The sequence below is a fragment of the Hypanus sabinus genome, chromosome 21, assembly GCF_030144855.1.
Source record: "Hypanus sabinus isolate sHypSab1 chromosome 21, sHypSab1.hap1, whole genome shotgun sequence".
Classification (NCBI taxonomy): domain Eukaryota; kingdom Metazoa; phylum Chordata; class Chondrichthyes; order Myliobatiformes; family Dasyatidae; genus Hypanus; species Hypanus sabinus.
The window spans coordinates 66,114,952-66,134,146 of NC_082726.1; the positions used below are offsets into that span (position 1 = coordinate 66,114,952).

The 19,195-nt window shown below is 42.4% G+C and overlaps 1 protein-coding gene across 1 annotated transcript in view; it reads left to right on the forward strand.

Moving 5' to 3' along the window:
• The window catches only part of wdfy4 (WDFY family member 4), a 306,893-nt gene extending 293,016 nt beyond the window's left edge, over nucleotides 1-13,877 (forward strand). The window contains exons 59-61 of the mRNA XM_059946114.1: nucleotides 1,033-1,126; nucleotides 4,781-4,895; nucleotides 12,528-13,877. Of these exons, the coding sequence (XP_059802097.1) occupies nucleotides 1,033-1,126; nucleotides 4,781-4,895; nucleotides 12,528-12,594 (276 nt within the window). The 3' untranslated portion in view covers nucleotides 12,595-13,877. The remainder of the gene's footprint in view (nucleotides 1-1,032; nucleotides 1,127-4,780; nucleotides 4,896-12,527) is intronic.
• Nucleotides 13,878-19,195: the final 5,318 nt, after the last annotated feature.

Genomic DNA, 19,195 nt, shown 5'->3' on the forward strand with positions numbered 1-19,195 from the left:
GGAGTGCTCAAAAGCCAGAGGTTTCAGTTGCCGGGGGAGATCCTGCAGCCTTGTGTTGTAGAGATGAAATGATAAACCTCTCTCCTTTCTCTTCACCTCATTCTTTTTATCATCCTCAAGCTTGAAAATCCTTATCTGGTTATTTGCCTGAGACTTTCCTTTACAATCCTTGAACTCATAAGAGTGACAGGTATGTCAGTCTGGTCTACAAATTTACTTTGTTTGTGGATATTATTCTTTCAGCTATCTTTCCCACAACAGATTTTACAACATAAAAGCAAACCTTCTGGCCCAATTTTTGTTTTTTTTTCTTTCCCATGAGTCTCAAGGACAGAAGGAAGCCAAATTATTGCTTCCTCTCAAAGCATCCATGGTTCTATCAGTTCACCTTGCTCAGTGAGAGATGTTTCTTTTCATATTCCAGACTTCCTCACAACATCAAACAGGCTAGTTAACCTCACAAATCTATCTCTGCTCTTAGAACAATACTAACAATCTTTCTTTCCCAACATATTCCTGCAATTTATTCTCAACACTTCTCAATCAACGTACCCCTGACTCTTTTGTCACACTCCAACACACCAGGGGGAATTTATAGCAGCCAATTAATCTACCAAACTGCATGTCTTTGGAACATGGGTGGTACCTGGAGCACTGCGAGGAAGCCTGTGTGATCACAGGGAGAATGTGCTAACTCCACACAGTCAGCACTAGGGGCCAGGATCTTTGGACCATTGGAACTGTGAGGCAATGCACTACCTCCTGCATCACTTTGGCCAGGCCATGTAATTAGTCTTTCTGTCCGGTTTTCTAATTATTTTTCTTGTGTTTATCTACCAAAGCCACAATTCTTCTCATTGGATACTGCTGTTTGTTGATTAGGGAATGATAGGAGCAAGGCTAGCCACCAGAGACCTTAGCACGGCATTGTGCCTGGTATCTGAACTCCCAGGTCATTATCTAAAGCAGACCATGTTTGTGTTGTTAATCTTACAGAGGTTTATAAAATCTTGAATTCTGTTCCAACTGTAGCTATGGAAGACAGAGTTTACAAGAGTAAATGTCTCCAGGAGTGATGGAGGGTACCCTGGATCTCAACACATAGTCCCAGATTCAGAACAGCAAGGTAATGTTTCTACAGTTTGTGTTTCAGCAGGCTGATGAGAGTACAATGCAAACTTTCCATTTCTCTCTTTAACATACACCAGGTTGAACTTCTAGTGGACATCTGAACAGTTTTCACACCAATGCATGCAAGCAGTTCTTAGAGATAAGATTTTTAAGATTAGCTTCATTTGTGACATGTACTTTGAACCGTACAATGAAATGTGTTATTTGCATCATATCAAAACTTTGAGGATTGCGCTGGGCAGCCCGCAAGTGTTGCCACACTTCTGGCAGCAACATGACATGCCCAAGTGCTTTTAGGGATGTGAGAGGAAACCAGGGCACCCAGCGGAAACCCATGCAGTCAGGTGGAGAACGTACAAACTCCTCACATACAATGGTGGGAATTGAACCCCGATAGCTGGCGCTGTAAAACATTACGCTAACCATTACACGACTACAGTTTTTATCTTTCAAAGACCAAAAGCCGTTCACAGATTTCTGAGTAAAGGTGTTGACTGCTACTTCTCCATTTATGTAATGCTGAACCTTACGGAATTAATAATCGTTTGGGATGGAGTCATTGAAATATTGTATTGACCTAGTGTTCCCTCACAGAATACGTCCCAGTTAAAAGGTACACAACTGAAAAACAATAAAGCCCTGAAACAGAAAGAAATTTAAACTTGAATAGAACTACGTCTTTAAATCTAGGACTAGTGGGCACAGCCTCAGAATAGAAGGGCGTCCCTTCAGAACAGAGATAAGGAAAAATTTCTTTAGCCGAGGATGGAGAATCTGTGGATTTCATTGCCACAGACAGCTGTGGAGGCCAAGTCATTGAGTATATTTAAAGCCAAGATTGAGAAGGTTCTTCATTAGTCAGGGGAGAAGACAAGATAAATCAGCTTAATAGAGCAGACTCAATAGGCTGAATGGCCTAATTCTGCTCCTATGTCTTATCTACCTCTCCCCTTTATCTCTCTCTCCACCTCTTTATCTCTCTCTCTCTCTCCCCTCTGACTTTCACCCCATCTCTCTCTCACTTTGTCTCCTCCCAATCACTCTCTCCCCCTCTCTCCCCCTCTCTCCCCCTCTCTCCCCCTCTCTCCCCCTCTCTCCCCCCTCTCTCCCCCTCTCTCTCCCCCGCTCCCCCGACCCCTCACTCTCTCAACCCCCCTCTTCCCCCCCTCAATCTCTCAGCTCCCCTCCCCCTTTATTCCCCTACTCATTAGAGAGTGAGGGTAGAGGGAGAAAGCTAGAGGGGAATCAAGGGGGAGGAGGTCTCTCCTCTTTCCTCTATCTCCATCTCCATTAAAACCTGGTCAGTTGGTCTCTGTAGGTTTTGTTTGACAAGTTTCCTGTCAGTTATTTACAATGTTAAAGCTATTGTTGTGTCTATTAAACTCCCTCTCCCCATTGAAATCCAAGGCCTAATATCACCTGCCCGGCTGATGCGGAAAGTGGGCACCATAGTTTACAGAGTCAAAGAGTGATACAACAGGGAGAGATACCCTTGGCCCATCTAGTCTGAGCTTACCACTAACCACTAATCCCACATCAGTTCATTGGTATTCTCTTTTCTTCCCATCAACTCTTTTCCCCACCTCTCCTCCCAACCTCTGATTAAACCACCTGCTCACCCGCTGGGGCAATTAACAGCAGCAACACACAAAATGATGGAGGAACTGTGCAGATCAGGCAGCATCTATGGAAATGAATACACCGTTGATGCTTCAGGCCAAGACCCTTCCTCAGTACAGAGAAGGAAGGGAAAGGTGCCTGAATAAAAAGGTGGGGGAGGGAAAGGTGACAGGTGAAGCTGAGAGGGTGGGAAAGATCAACACTAGCCAATGAACATACTAACACATACACCTACTGAAGGTGGGAGGAAACCAGAATACCAGGAGACAACCCACACATTAACAGGGGGAACATGCAAACTCCTCACGGACAGCACCTTCGGTCAGGACCCTACAAGCTGTACCAACATCTGAATCCAGTGCTCCCTTTACTCCCTACATAGGCTCTTCTCTCTCCATTCACAGGGAAGGACATAAGCCCATCTGACTTAGAACGCAAAGCAGTACAACACAGGAAAGGCCCTTTGGCCTGTAATAGAACAGAGAACACAGCACAGGAAGTCACCCTTTGGCTCACAATGTTGTGATGAAGCAACTAAATTAGTAATCAAATGGCGAACTAAACTAATCTCTTCTGTATACACAATATCCATATCCTTCCATTTTCTTCATATTCATGTACCTATTTAAACATCTCTTAAAAGTCTATAATGCTTCTGCCTCCACCACCACTCTCCGTGTAAAACAAAAAACAACTTGCCCCTTATAGCTCCTTTGAAACCATCCCCTCTCACCTTCAATGCATGCCCTCTGGTATTAGACATTTCAACCCTGGGAAAAAGATACTCCCTCTCTACTCTACCTATACTTCTCATTATCTTAAGAACCTCGATCAGATCTCCCCTCAGCCTCTGGCACTCCAGAGAAAACAACCCAAGTTTATTCAGCCTCTCATTACAGCACATGGCCTCTAAACCAGGCAGCATCCTGGTAAATCTCCTCTGCAACCTCTCCAAAGCCTTGACATCCTTCCTGTAATGGGGTAATAAGAACTGCATGTAATACTCCAGGTGCAGCCTAGCTAGAGTTTTGTAAAGCTTTATAAGACCTTTGAACTCAATATCTTGACTAAAAAGGGCAAGCGTGAGATATGACTTTGGTACAGAAATCTTGTTGGGCTCACAGAGGGAAGAGCTAGTTGAATAGACTGAAACAACACGGGACTGTATTTTCACTGTTGAAGAGACTTGCAACTTAGAAGCTGTTAAATAATGCACATATCTGAAGCAGGGCTCAAATTAAAGCATAATCGAGTTGGGATATCCATTCCCATTACTAAGCAGGCGGTCATTAATCCCATTTCTAAGAAGGCTGCCATTAAGCTTGGTTTACAATCAGCGTTACCTGGTAATTCTAATTGGTTGATTATTGCCTCAGCTATGGGTAAATAACTCCACTGCCTTGTGGACAGCCTTGGGAGAGACGAAGGTTAAGGGAGTAAACCCAGACAGAAAATCTGGAGTGGAGTCCCTAAGGCAGCTGGATGTCACTGAACACCCTTCCAGCAGTTCCTGCAGTCAAGCTGGTGCCAAATGTATTGCTTCACTTTCCCTTAGACTACACTGGTGAGGCTGAGATGGGGATCTTGATGGCTGGCCATCCCAGGAGCTCCATACCCTCCTCCCAGGCTTTACATTAAAGTGGTATCTGCCGTATTGACTGGCTTCTCTAAAATACTGAAAGATTAAAGAATAGTTTTATTTGTCTCAAATACGTTGAAACATGCAATGAAATACACCATTTGTGTCAATGACTAACGCAATCTGAGGATTTGCTAGGGTCTGTTAGTGTCACCTTGCCTTTGGCACCAACAGAACATGCCTGCAATTTACTAATCCCAATTTGTATGCCTTTTGAATGTGGGAGGAAACGAGAGCACCCAGAGGAAACCCATGCGTTCACATGGAGAATGTACAAACTCCTTACAGACAGCAGTGGGAATAGAACCCAGATTACTGATCACTGGTGCTGTTAACAGCTACACTATGGTGACGTCCCGTACTGACCATCTTTTTAATATTTATCTACAGCTGGTTATCGATGGGAACGATGCCTTGTGCTTTGTCAGAAACTGAACAGAACCAGTAGGCAGTCAGGGAGGCAGAACACAAAGAGCCCTGCAGTCACAGCTTTGGCCATCTCCAGGTAACGTCTCCCTCATTTTGCAGCAGAAACTTTCTCAACCTCTTCTACGTTCATGGCTGCTTCATCCTCCCTATCTTCAACACCCACTTTCACTGTAGGTGACTTTGGGTCAGAAGCCATTTATGTCAGAGAAACTCAGAGTGGTCAGTGCTTCACCCTCTCACCCTCTGTCTTGTTTACATTCACCCGAGAGAAACTGACAGGGAAGGAGGATTGGGTCTAACTTTGACCATTCCAAATGACTTCCCATTTCATCATTTAATTACCTTGTGTTATCTTGTAGTTTTTGCCTGGTTAAAAGTACTTCATATTTTACATGTGAAATAAAATTTTGTGCTGAGTCCCTTCTTCAAGACTTCAGACTTTATATGTTTATATTTAGAGAGAGAGCACAGAATCGCCTCTTCCAGCACAACCAGCTACATCACCCAGCAAGCTACTGTTTTAACCCTAACCTAATCACAGGACAATTTTCAATTAACCTACTCACTGGTATGGCTTTGGAAACCCACGCGCCACAAGAAGAATGTACAAATTTCTTACAGAGGATACCAAATTGAACTCTGAACTTAAGAGTAGGGTTGGGGTTGTATATGTTGGTCTAGGAGAGTAAAAGGTTGTGGAGTATAGTGTGTGGGGCTGTGTTGGACAGGGTAGTGGAGCCTCTTTAATCTGGCCCATGCCTTTCATTAACGTGGTCCAACACCACATGGCTTAATTAACCTGGTGTGCACTAGGACATATCATCAGTAATGTAACAGCATCGTGCTACGCTACAGTGGTGCCCCATATGTTGAAGAGCCTGTATCAGCATGGTGCTGATGGCCTTTGCTGAGAGATTTTTTGTATAGTTTTTAAATTGAGCTACACAGCCCCATCAAAGGCCTGGAGTCAAGAGCAGACACAGTGAGGTATGGCACAACTTAAAATGTAATACCCACCGGTGAGGGAAGTGACTTCATGGAGACACGAGAGACTGTACACACTGGAATCTGGAGCAAAAATCAAACGATTGGAGGAACTCAGCAGGTCAGGCAGCTCTATAGATGTGGAGAGATGACCAGTGTTTTGGGTTGAGACCCTACAAAGGTGACAATATGAAGACTGGCTTCCACTGGAGGCTGGCAACAGAGTTAATTGAAGGAAATTAAAGTAGGTAGTCATAGGGGATTCCGTAGTGAGGGGAACAGACAGGAGATTCTGTGAGCCTGATAGAGATACCCGCATGGTGTGTTTCCTCCCAGGTGCCAGGGTATGGGTTTTCTCGGATCGGGTGCAGAGTTTTCTGAAGGGAGAGGGTGATCAGCCAGAAGTCTTGGTACACGTTGGTACCAGTGACATAGGTAGAAAAGAGGAGGAGGTCCTGAAGAGAAAATTCAGGGACTTGGGAAGGAAGCTGAAAAGCAGGGCTTCCAGGTAGTAATCTCAGGATTGCTGCCTGTGCCATGTGCTAACAAGAGCACAAGTAGCATGATCAGGCGTATTAACGTGTGGCTGAGAGACTGGTGTAGGGGGCAGGGCTTCAGTTTCCTGGATCATTCGGGCTTCTTCTGGAGGAAGTACAATCTGTACAAAAAGGATGGGTTACACCTGAACCCAAAGGGGTCCAATATCCTAGTGGGCACATTTAGTAGAGCTGTTAGGGAGGGTTTAAACTAATGTGGCAAAGGGATGGGAACTGGAGTGATAGTGTTGAGTAAGGGAGAAAACAGAAATAAATTGAAGATAGCGTGCAACAGAGATTATAGAAAGAACAGGCAGGAGATGAAGCTTAATCACAGCCAGTGGCATGAGTTACAGGACAACAGAGGCATGGTGCAGTTAAAGCAGAAAACAACAAATACTGGACTGTAAGTGTTATATTTGAATGCACGCAGCATAAGGAATAAAATGGATGATCTTGAAATTCAGCTACAGTTTGGCGAATACGACTTTGTGGCCATCTCTGAAACTTGGCTAAAGGATGGCTGCCATTGGGAGCTGAACGTCCAAGGATATACGATGTGTTGGAAAGATAGGTTAGTAGGCAGAGAGAGTGGTGTAGCTCTGTGTATAAGAAATAATATTAAATCATTAGAAAGAGATAACATAGGGTTGGAAGGTGTAGAGTCTCTATGGGTTGAGTTAAGAAATGGCAAGGGTAAAAGGACCCTAATGACAGTTGTATACAGGCCTCCAAACAGCAGCTGGAATGTGGATTACAAATTACAGCAGGAGATAGAAAAAGCATTTCAGAAAGGCAATGTCATGATAACCTTTGGGGATTTTAACATGAAAGTGGATTGGGAAAACCAGGTCAGTACCGGACCTCAAGAGAGAGAATTTGTGAGATGTCTAAGGGATGGCTTTTTAGAACAACTTGTTGAGCCCACTAGGGGATCAGCTGTGTTGGATTGGGTGTTGTGCAATGATCTGGAGGTGATAAGAGAGCTTAACGTTAAGGAATCCTTAGGGAACAATGATCACAATATGATCGAGTTCACATTGAAATTTGAGAGAAAAAAAATAAAATCCAATGCATCGGTATTTCAGTGGAATAAAAGAAATTACAATGGCATGAGAGGGGAACTGGCCGAAGTTGACTGGAAAGGGACACTAGCAGGAAGAACAGCAGCGAAGCAATGGCTGGAGTTTCTGTGAAAAATGAGGAAAATGCATGACAGATATATTTCAAATAAGAAGATATTTTCGAAGGGAAGAAGGACACTACCGTGGCTGATAACTGAAGTCAGAGCCAAAGTAAAAACAAAAGGGAGGTAATCCAAGGAAGCCAGAGCTGGTGGGAAGATAGAGAATTGGGAAGCTTTAAAAAACTTGCAGAAGGAAACTAAGAAGGTTATTAGGAAGGAAAAGATGAATTATGAAAGGAAGCTGGTGACTAAAATCAAAGAAGATACTAAAAACTTTTTTTAAGTATATAAAGGGTAAAAGGGAGTCGACAGTAGATATAGGACCAATACACAATGATGCTGGAGATATTGTAATGAGAGATGCAGAGATGGCAGAGGAACTAACTGCATATTTTGCATCAGTCTTCACAGTGGAAGACATCGGCAGTATACTGGACATTCAAGAGTGTCAGGGAAGTGAAGTTTGTGTAGTAGAAATTACGACTGAGAAGGTGCTCAGGAAGCTTAATGGTCTGAGGGTGGATAAATCTCCTGGACCTGATGAATGCACCCTCAGGTTCTGAAGGAAGTACCTGGAGAGGTTGCGGAGGCATTAACAATGATCTTTCAAGAATTGATATATTCTGTACAGGATGACTGGAAAATTGCAAATGTTACTCCGCTATTTAAGAAGGGTGGAAGGCAGCAGAAAGGAACCTACAGACCTGTTAGTCTGACATCAGTGGTTGGGAAGCTGTTGGAATCGAATGTTTGGGATGAGATTACAGAGTCCCTAGAGGCATGTGACAGATAGGCCAAAACCAGCCTGACTAACCTACTGAAATTCTTTGAGGAAATTACAAGCAGGGTAGACAAAGGAGATGAAGTAGACGTGGTGTACTTGGATTTTCAAAAGGCCTTTGACAAGGTGCCACACATGAGGCTACTTAGCAAGATAAGAGCTCATGGAATTACAGGAGAGTTACTAGTGTGGGTGGAGCATTGGCTGGTCGGCAGAAAACGGAGAGTGGGAATAAAGGGATCCTATTCTGGCTAGCTGCCGGTTACCAATGGTGCTTCACAGGGGTCGGTGTTGGGACTGCTGCTTTTTACAGTGTACGTCAATGATTTGGACTACAATATTAATGGATTTATGGCTAAATTTGCCAATGATATAAAGATAGGGGAGGGGGTAGTGTTGAGGAAACAGAGAACCTGCAGAGAGACTTAGATAGTTCAGGAGAATGGGTAAAGAAGTAGCAAATGAAATGCAGTGTTAGAAAGTGTATGGTCATACACTTTGGTGGAAGAAATAAATGGGCAGAGTATTATTTAGATAAGGAGAGAATTCAAAATGCGGAGATGTGAAGGGACTTGGGAGTCCTTGTGCAAGATACCTAAAGGTTAACCTCCAGGTTGCATTGGTTGTGAAGAAGGTGAATACAATGTTGGCATTTATTTCTAGAGGTTTAGAATATAACAGCAGGGATGTGATGTTGAGGCTTTATAAGGCACTGGTGAGACCAGACTTGGAGTATTGTGTACAGTTTTGAGCTCCTTATTTTAGCAAAGATATACTGACATTGGAGAGGGTTTAGAGAAGATTGACGAGAATGATTCCAGGAATGAAAGGGTTATCATATGAGGAACATTTGGCAGCTTTTGAGCTGTATACCCTGGAGTTCAGAAGAATGAGGGGGGATCCCATAGAAACATTCTGAATGTTAAAAGGCCTGAACAGATTATATATGGCAAAGTTATTTCCCATGGTAGGGGATTCTAGGACAAAAAGGGACAACTTCAGGATTGAAGGGCGTCCTTTTAGAACTGAGATGCGGAGAAATTACTTTAGTCAGAGGGTGGTAAATCTGTGGAATCTGTTGCCACGAGTGGCTGTGGAGGCCAGGTCATTGGGTGTATTTAAGGCAGAGATAGATATGTTCTTGATTAGCCAGGGCATCAAAGGGTATGGGGTGAAGGCAGGGGAGTGGGGATGACAGGAAGAATTGAAATAGCCCATGATTGAATGGCGGAACAAACTGGATAGGCCAAACAGCCTACTTCTGCTCCTATATCTTATGGTCTTATAGTATTTTGGAAACTGCTCTGATCATCAAGCAATGTGTGTTTGTTCCTGGATTGAAGCAAACATTCAGAGGAATGCTAACTGGGCCAAAGGTTTTGAGCACAAGAAATTCTACAGATGCTGGAAATCCAGAGCAGCACATAAAATGCTGGAGGAACTCAACAGGACAGGCAGCATCTATGGAGGGGGACATTTTGGTCCTGATAAAGAGTCTTGACAAGAAATGTGAAATGTTTATTTCCCTCCATTGATGCTGCCTGATTTGCTGAGTTCCGTCAGCATTTTGTGTGCATTGCTCAGTAGTTTTGAGGGTCTGAAGCTATGTAGAATATCTGCAGCCACTGGGCAGCTGTGGATTTGTTGAATTATATTTGCCTGCCACCTAATTCTTGGGGTTAACAGAGAGCAAATGAGGAGAAGAGAAGCCTCACATTGTTCTCGTGTGTGTTCTCCCAGGTTAGTGAAGATGGATCTCTTGTTCCTCATCACTTTCTCACCTTAAAATCCTTCAGTCCTCCAATCTAGAATCCTTTTCATTCAGAAAATGAAAAAGTTGTACAACACAGAATCAATGGAGTGAATTAGGTTCCTCAACCCCATGGCACCTGACCATAATAGGAGATGGGCTGAGAGAGGGACTAGAAAAACTTCATGAAATGATCATCAAGAGGTGGGTATGGAGGGACTAGTGCAGGGTTAGAAGAGTTCTAAACTCAGCCAGCTCCATCATAGGCACTATCTGTAGCTCTTTGACAAGGCTTAAGTTGAAAATGCAAGTCCTTTTGAGAACCAAGACTGGATTGTTTTTAGTGGCGTCACAGTTGAAGGTGGATGTGATGAAAGAGCATAGAGAACAATTATTCCAGAATAAGACTGTCAGCATCTTTTATAGTTTACCTCACCAAATTGTATTTAGATTGTAGTACTTGTTCTGTGTTTATTGGCTGTTCTAATGGTCAGAAACTGGCCTCTTGCTCTCACAATCTACCTTGTGTGATACCTTATTGTCTACCTGCACCATACTTTCTCCTTAGCTATTATACTTTATTCTACTTTTCTGTTATCGCTTTATTTCAACGTTTTAATGTATCGTTTTTTTCTGAACAGTATGCAGGACATGCCTTTCACTGTAACTTGGTACATGTGACAATGAGAAACAAATTTCAATTCCACTTCCCTTCAGCCCACTCATCCATGTCAACCAAGATGTCTATCCAAGCTAATTCCATTTTCCTGTGTTTGGGCCCCAATCCCCGTTAAGCCTTTTCTATCCGTGATCCTGTCTAAATGCCTTTTATACAATGTAATTGTCTCTTCCTTTGGCATCTTATTCCATATCTACCTCACTCCAGGAGAAGAGGTTGCTTCTTCATATAGCTCAAGTTTCATGAAGCAAATCACAGAGAGACGAAGCTTCACTCGGACGCTGAGTAGCCACTCTACTGCAGTGGGATGGATTTTCTTTTCAAAGATCATACTTGAATGAAAGTGCAGTCTGGTCTTTTCCCATGACTTGTTTGAGATGTTCAAGGGTGGATGAGGGCAGCATCTGACTGCAGCTCTCCTGTGACTGGTTCTGTCCTGAATATGCTCCTTACACCTCTGTGTGGGAAGTGTTAAGAGTGAAAGATCAGAATGCAAAGCTTCTGTATTGTAAATGACCTTAGAGGCACTAGAGACAGCAGTGCTGGAGTCTGGATCAGCACAAAATCTGGTGGAGGAACTCAGAGGGCTGAACAGCATTGGTGAAAGGAAAGGAACTGTTGATATTTTGGGTCAGAATCTGAAGTAGAGTTCCAACGTAGAGCATCATCATTTCCTTCTCTGAGGGCTCTGCGGAATAGAACTGGTTAGGATGTGAGAGGGCTGACCTTCGAGGAGTGTTAGATGCCTTTGGGTCTGTAGTCAATGGAAATCAGAGGATATCATTGAAACTACTAAATTCTGAAGGGAAGGAAAGAGGGAGGAAAGGGGCTTGTTTTGCTGTTGTCATTGCTTTGTCAGTTGTGTTCTGTTTTGTTGTGTTTAGAGCTATTTTGCTGAGCATTGGGGGCATGTTATGCTGGTGCCAAAATTTTATGCTGACACTTGCGGACTGCCATCCGCAATTCTTAGTTGTGTTGATCATCGATACAAACACCGGATTTCACTGTGTGATAAATAATTTTAAATCTAAAGGGACCGGAGAGAGCGGATATGGAGATTTCTATTACTAGGATAATATAGGATCTGAGGGCAAAGCCTCAGAATCCCTTTAGAACTGTGAGGAGGAAGAATTACTTCAGCCAGAGGATGACGAATCTATGGAATTCATTGTCACAGACAGCTGTGGAGACCAAGTCATTAGGTGTATTTAAGGCCAAAATTGATTAGTAAAGGAGATCAAAGTTCAAAAAGTTCAAAGTACATTTATTATCAAAGTATGTATACATTATACAACCTTGAGATTTGTCTCCTTATAAGCAACCACAGATAAAGAAACCCAGAAGAACCTATTTTTAAAAAATCGTCATATACCCAATGTGTGTGTGTGTATGTGTGTGTGGGTGGGGGGTGGGGGGGTTGAGAGAGAGAGAAAAAACAATTTTAAAAAAGCAAATAGAATTCAAAACAAAAAGTCCACAAACTTGAAGCCTGGAGCAGGCCACTGCCTCAGCATCAGTTCAGCACAGAACAGAGTGCATGTGGAGAAGGCCAGTGAATGGAGTTGAAAAAGTCAGCCATGTTGGAATGATGGAGAGAGTCTTGATGGGCTGAATGGCCTAATTCTGCTCCAATATTTTATGGTCTAATGATAAAGCCAAGCTCTGAGTTGCTCACTCATCTTGCCTTAGTTCTGTTTCGAGTGAGCATGAACTAATGTTCACTCTGCACTGTCTCTTTCACTTGTTTGAACTGAGAAATTGCCATGAATCTCTGGTTTTGTTTTCCTTTCAGGAACCACACAAAGTTATACGTTGGCGATTCATGGGGCAGGGTCTACGCTTGGTCTGTTGAAAGCTGAGGAGGAACAGCGCAGGAGATCAATGGCGTTGGATTCCATAAAGGAACTGTGGCTTCCAATGAATCAGAATCAGGTTTAATATCACTGGCGTATGATGTAAAATTTGTTAACTTTGTGGCATCAGTACAATGCAGTACATGATAAACATAGAAAAATAGGATTACAGTAAGTATATATGTATATTAAATAGTTAAATTAAAAATAAATAGCGCAAAAACAGAAACAATAAAAAAAAGTGAGGTCATGTCACTGATGAATGTTTTGTCTGAAAAAGCACCTGTTCAGAGAGTTTCTTATGTTTATTCACATTTGGAATAAAGTGTTAAGTCCAACTGATCCAGATACTAAATTGTTCCACAGAAATAGACCAAGCAAGATTCTAATGGAAAACGATTAAAAAATTACATTTGAAACTTTGAGACTATGGATGTTTCTGGAATATTATAACCTATTCAATGAGGCAATTGACATTTGAATGAGGAATAGGAAAATCTACTTTTTCAAGGTTTCAGGCTGTAGGTGATTGAGCATTGAATGAGTTTAGCTGCTCCAATTTTGAGGAAGGGTCATTCGCTGAACTCACGGAAAACAGCCTGGAACAAGCTTGCTGATCAAACAGTAAGAAACATTTCACTGTAGCTCTTCTGTAAAGGAGATAGTTTTGCAAAAACAATCGGATTTATTGGAGGTATTTGGGCAAACGGGGATGGAGAGATATAGACCATGAGCAGGTAGTTGTGCAGTTTAAAATGACATTATGGTCAAAATTCAGAAGCTTCTAAATTCAAGGTAAATTTGGTATCAAAGTACACATACTATATGTAACTGTATACAACCCTGAGATTCATTTTCTAGCAGCCATTCTCAGTAGAAGAAAGAAATACAGTAGCTTCTATGAAAAACTGCACACAAAGACTGACAAACAACCAATATACAAAAGACAAACTGTGCAAATAATAAAAAATAAATAAGCAAGTAAATAATACTGAGAATATGAGTGGTAGAGTGCTTGAAAATGAATCCATCGGTTGTGGAATTGGTGCAATGGTCGGCACAGACATTAGAATCAGATTTATTATCACTGACTTGTATGATGTGAAGTATGGAGGTTGTGTTCCTGGGTCCATCAAGGGCTGAAGGGTCGGTTGCTGTGTTGTAATGTTTAATGTTCTCTGTTCTGTGTTCTAGAAACTTAAGCAAAATGCACTTCACAGAGATTTTCATTTGTACTACTGAAGGGTGATACATCAGTGTCAGAGTTTTAATAAAGTTATCATCCTAAAGTGTGTATTTCATCAAGCTCTTCATTTGCCTGTGTTCTTTCTCACATTCTGATTCGAGTTTCATAACTAGATGTTTCAAACATGAGGACTACCAAACTATGGACATTGTTGGTGAACGATGATGCTGTTCCTCAGTGCCATTGATATTGGAAGCTGTTCCTATTTTTTCTTTGAGATGTTGCCTAGGAAAACATCATGCAAGAAGATAAATTCACAGGCAGTAGGTCAGCTGGGCTCTGAGGATGGGGATTATGGTGCTTTTACTAGAAGCAGAAAAGAAGGTTTGATCAAAAGATGAGCAGAAAACAGGTTGAGTCCCTTGTCCAGATGTTGAGTGTCCGTGTCTCTTCATGGTTCCTGCCTGACCTACTGAGTTCCTCCAGCAGTTTGTGTGATACTCTCGGTAATAAAAAGGATGCTTTGTCACTCATACTCTTGGCTTGTGCCATCTTGTAACTAGTCCTTTGACAGTAAGGACCCTGCCTGAACCTACAAAGCAGGGGTTTCCAACCTTTTTAATGCCAAGGGCCTCTACCATTAACCAAGGGGTCCTTGGATCCCAGGTGGGGAAGACCAGCTACATAGGAAGCAAACCAGAATGATGACTGAACCACACCAAAGGCACTGGTAGGTCAGGCAACATCTGTGGAAGGAAAAAGACAGTCAACGTTTTGGTTCAATCCAAAATGTCTGCTGTCCAGTTCCCTCCATGGATGCTGCCTGATTCCTTGAGTTACTACAACACCTTTTGTTTTACTTCTGATTCCAGCATCTGCAGTATCTTCTGTCTCCAACAAATGAATGTCAGTCTTCTAGAATATATTCATTATTTGTAATGGCAGTATCATTATAGTGATTATTTTTAACATGATGTAAATGCATTTTAAGCTATATGTCAATCTTCTAGAATATATTTTATTATTTGTTAGTTTATTTGTAATAATATTACTTTGTGTTGTGTGTGAGTGGTACGTACTGTGTTGTGCTCAACGGTCTGGAGCAGGAGTTCCCAACCTGGGGTTCATGGACCCCTTGCTTAATGGCATTGGTCCTTGGCATAAAAAAGATTGAGAATCCCTAGTCTGGAGGAGCAACGTTTCAATAGCAGCAGACCAATGGATTCGCAGAGAGTGAGAGCGTGGCACAGGTCGGTGAAAAGTGTTTTAAAAAGGAACGTTTTGCTCAGTGCATTAGCAGCAAACCAATCAATTCACGAGACATTAGCGGGAGCAAATAACAGTAAAGCAGGGTCAAAGCAGAGCGGCATTGTGTGAGTGGACTAGTGTAGGAGTGGGAACCTGAGGCTATGGCAGGGAGGCACAGGTAAGTTGCAGGTAAGGCCATTGTGGTGTTTGAATAAAAAGTCTCTGAATTACAGCTAATTAAATAAAGTAGGGATAATGCAGGATCAGGTGATGTGTTGTAGCTGCATGACGTGGGAGCTGGTGTACCCCTTTGTGGTTCCTGATGACCATATCTGTCGGTGGCTTGAGGAACTCAGGCTCAAAGTAGATGACCTGAAATCTGAGTTTCAACCACTGCGGCACATCAGGGAGGGGGAGAGTTACCTGGATTCTCTGTTTCAGGAGGTACTCACACCCATTAGATTAGCTGCATCAGATTCAGTCTGTGGTCAGGGACGAGGGTGTGACTGCGAGTGAGGTGGGTAGTGGGATCCAAGGAACAGTGCTGGAGCAGCCTCAGCCCTCGAGCTTGTCCAACAAGTCTGAGGTTCTTGCTCCCTGTCTGGATGAGTGTGGGGGCTGTAGGAAGGACGAGCAACCTAACTGTGGCACTGTAATTCAGGGAGCCGTTCAAGAGAGGGAGAGAAGAGAAATATAGTGGTAATTGGGGATAGTATAGTCGGGGGAATAGACAGAGTTCTCTGTCGTGAGGATAGAGCATCCCAAAGGCTGTGCTGCCTCCCTGATGCCTAGGTTCAGGACATCTTATCTGACCTGCAGAGAAATTTACAATGGGAGGGGAAAGATCCAGTTGTCGTGGTCCATGTGGGTACCAATGACATAGGCAGAATGAGGAAAGAGGTTCTGCTGAGGGGATTTGAGCAGCAAGGGACTAAATTAAAAAGCAGAACCAAGAAAGTGGTAATCTCTGGGTTACTACCTGAGCCATATGCAAATTGGTATAGCGTCAAGAAGATTAGAGAGTTAAATGCATGGCTCAAGAATTGGTGTGGGAGAAGTGGGTTTGAATCCATGGGAAATTGGCAGCAGTATTGGGAAGGAGGGAGCTGTACCAATGGGACAGGCTCCACCTGAACCGTGATGGGACCTGGATCCGAGCGAATCGCGTAACTGAGGCTGTGGATAGGGCTTTAAACTAAATAGTTGGGGGCTGGATTCAACAGATTGGAGAAAAATATGGATAAAGTAAAAGGGAAAAGTGTGGATAAAGATAAAGCAAAGCAAAAGATAAAAAAGAGAAACGAGTGGAGTAAGGAAAAGTCAAGTGCAAAAGAGAAAATGAGTACAAGATTTTAAAAGTTCAATGAGTGTAAAGGCACTTTATTCGAATGCCCTAGTATTCTAAACAAGGTCAGTGAACTTGTGACACAAATCAGTACAAAGGGGTATGGTTTAGTGGCCATTACAAAGATGTGGTTGCAGGCTGGAGAGGATTGGGAATTAAATATCCAAGGATATCAGGTAATACAGAAGGAAAAGCAGGAAGGTAAGGGAGGTGGGGTAGTGCTCTTAATTAAAGGTGAGATCAGAGAGATAGTGAGAGATGATATAAGATCTAAGGAGCAGAATGTTGAGATTAGGAATAGTTAAAAGCATCACTGGTGGGGGTTGTCTATCGGCCACCGAATAATAACATTACAGTGGCACAGGCAATAAACAGAGAAATATCTGAGGTATGTCAGAATGGAACAGCAGTTATCATGGGGGACTTTAACTTGCACATAGATTGGGCGAATCAAATTGGCCGAGGCAGTCTTGAGGAGGACTTCATAGAATGCATCCATGATGGCTTTCTTGACAACATGTTAATAAACCTACAAGGGAATGTGCAATCTTAGATCTGGTCCTGTGCAATGAGGCAGGTAAAATTAGTGATCTTGTAGTTAGGGATCTTCTTGGAAAGAGTGATCATAGTATGATTGAGTTTCTCATCCAAATGGAGGGTGCAATAGTTCGATTCAAAACCAGTGTATATTGCCTAAACAATGGAGACTACAATGGGATGAGGGAGGATTTGGCTAGTGTAGACTGGGAACACATGGTTTATGGTGGGATGGTGGAGGAACAGTGGAAGACTTTCAATGGGATTTTTCACTGTGCTCAACAAAAGTATATTCCAGTTAACGCAAGGACAGTAAGGGTGGGGAGAGCCTGCCTTAGATAACTAAGGAAATAAAAGAAGCCATCAAACTAAAAGCTTTTGCATACAAAATCACCAAGGGTAGTGGAAGATTGGGAGATCTTCAAAAAGCAACAAAGAACCACTAAGCAAACAATAAAGAAAGGGAAGAAAGATTATGAGAATAAACTAGCACAAAATATAAAAATGGATAGTAAAAGTGTTTATAATTATATAAAGCAGTAAAGGGTGGCTAAAGTGAACGCAGAACCCTTGGAGGATGAGAAGGGGAAATTGATATTGAGTAGCGAGGAAACGACAGAGGCTTTGAATGACTATTTTGTGCTTGTCTTCACTGCGGAGGACATGTCTAACATGCCAAAGAGAGATGTTATGGATGTGATGTGAGGTGAGGACCTCTTTAGTGATAGCTATTGTAAAGAGGTAGTGCTGAGCAGATTTGTGGGCCTGAAGATGGTTAAGTCCCCTAGTCCGGATGGAATGCAAACCAAGGTACTGAAATAAATGGCAGAAGTTATAGTAGAGGCTTTGGTGATGATTTACCAAAATTCTCTGGACTCTGGGGAGGTTCGGGTGGATTGGAAGATGTCAAATCTCATGCCACTGTTCAAAAAAGGATGTAGGCAAAAGGCAGGTAACTATAGGCCAGTTAGTTTAACATTTGTAGTTGAGAAAATGCTTGAAGTTATCATTAAAGAAGAAATAGCGAGGCATCTGGAAAGAAATGGATCCATCAGGCAGACGCAGCATGGATTCAGCAAAGGCAGGTCCTGTTTGACAAACTTACTGGAGTTCTTTGAGGATGTAACAAGCACTGTGGATAGAGGGAAGCAGATGGACATTATTTACTTAGATTTCCAGAGGCGTTGGATAAGGTGCCGCACTCAGCCAGCGCCAGTGTGCCTTGAGAAGTGGTAGTAACGTTTGTCCCAAGCACACTCCAGTCTCCCGCTGCCCGAGTCGAGAGAGACGTAAACTCAGTCCAGCCTCCCGCTGCCCGAGTCAGCATTGAGGATTCTGTTACCTGGGACTTACACTTCAGAGTTGAGGAGTCTCATCAATGTTAGCTAGAAGGTTACATCTCAGAGTTAAAAACCATCTCATAATGCCAAAATCTTTATACATCTCGAATCAACCATCAAGTAACAACTTTGCATTAAAACCAAACCTGCAGACAGTAGGTAAATTATTCAATTATAAAATTTTAAAAAGCCGTATTTTGATAAAAAGCAGCTGAAGTCATTCATTCGTATTTGTCTCAATGCATTAAGGAAATTTTTGAATTTCAAAGGTTTTTTCTTGAATCGTTGATAATTTTGAATTGTGTTAGTTGAGGTATCATGTTTAGCACCGAGGACTTTGAATCGTGTGATGGGAGTTCATATCTCTGGTAATCATCGGAAGTAGGTGTGTAAATTCAGTAAAGAGTAGTCTATTGAATCGTGTACTGTCCCCGTAGCATTTCCACCTGATGATTTATCTTGGCATAACCGCAGATAATATCATAATATAATATTCACAAGCATATTTCTCATGATACTTTGCTATAGGCGTGTCTGGTTGAGTAAAGCGGTCATCCCTGACTTAGTCAGATCGTTTTTCTCATATTAGCTCATATTTTTCTCTTTACCCCTAACCCTTCATGTCAAAAAAAAGGAAATGGAATGATGACTATGTGTGATTTGATTTCACTTGCATAACAGGAAATGATGTCTTGCAAAAACCCCAGTGCATTCTTTGTAGCGTTGTGTTTTCCAACTCAAATCTGAAGCCATCCAAGCTTCAAGAGCACTTCAAGAACAAGCATGGCGGAGCTGATGTTGAAGGACATGATGCTGGGTCATTGAAAATCAAAAAAGCTCGTTTTGATTCACAAGGAACTCTTCCAAAATTAGGTTTCATTTCTGTTCAAAAACCACTAATTCTTGCTTCATACCAAGTGGCATATAAAGTAGCCAAATCCAAGAAGCCCC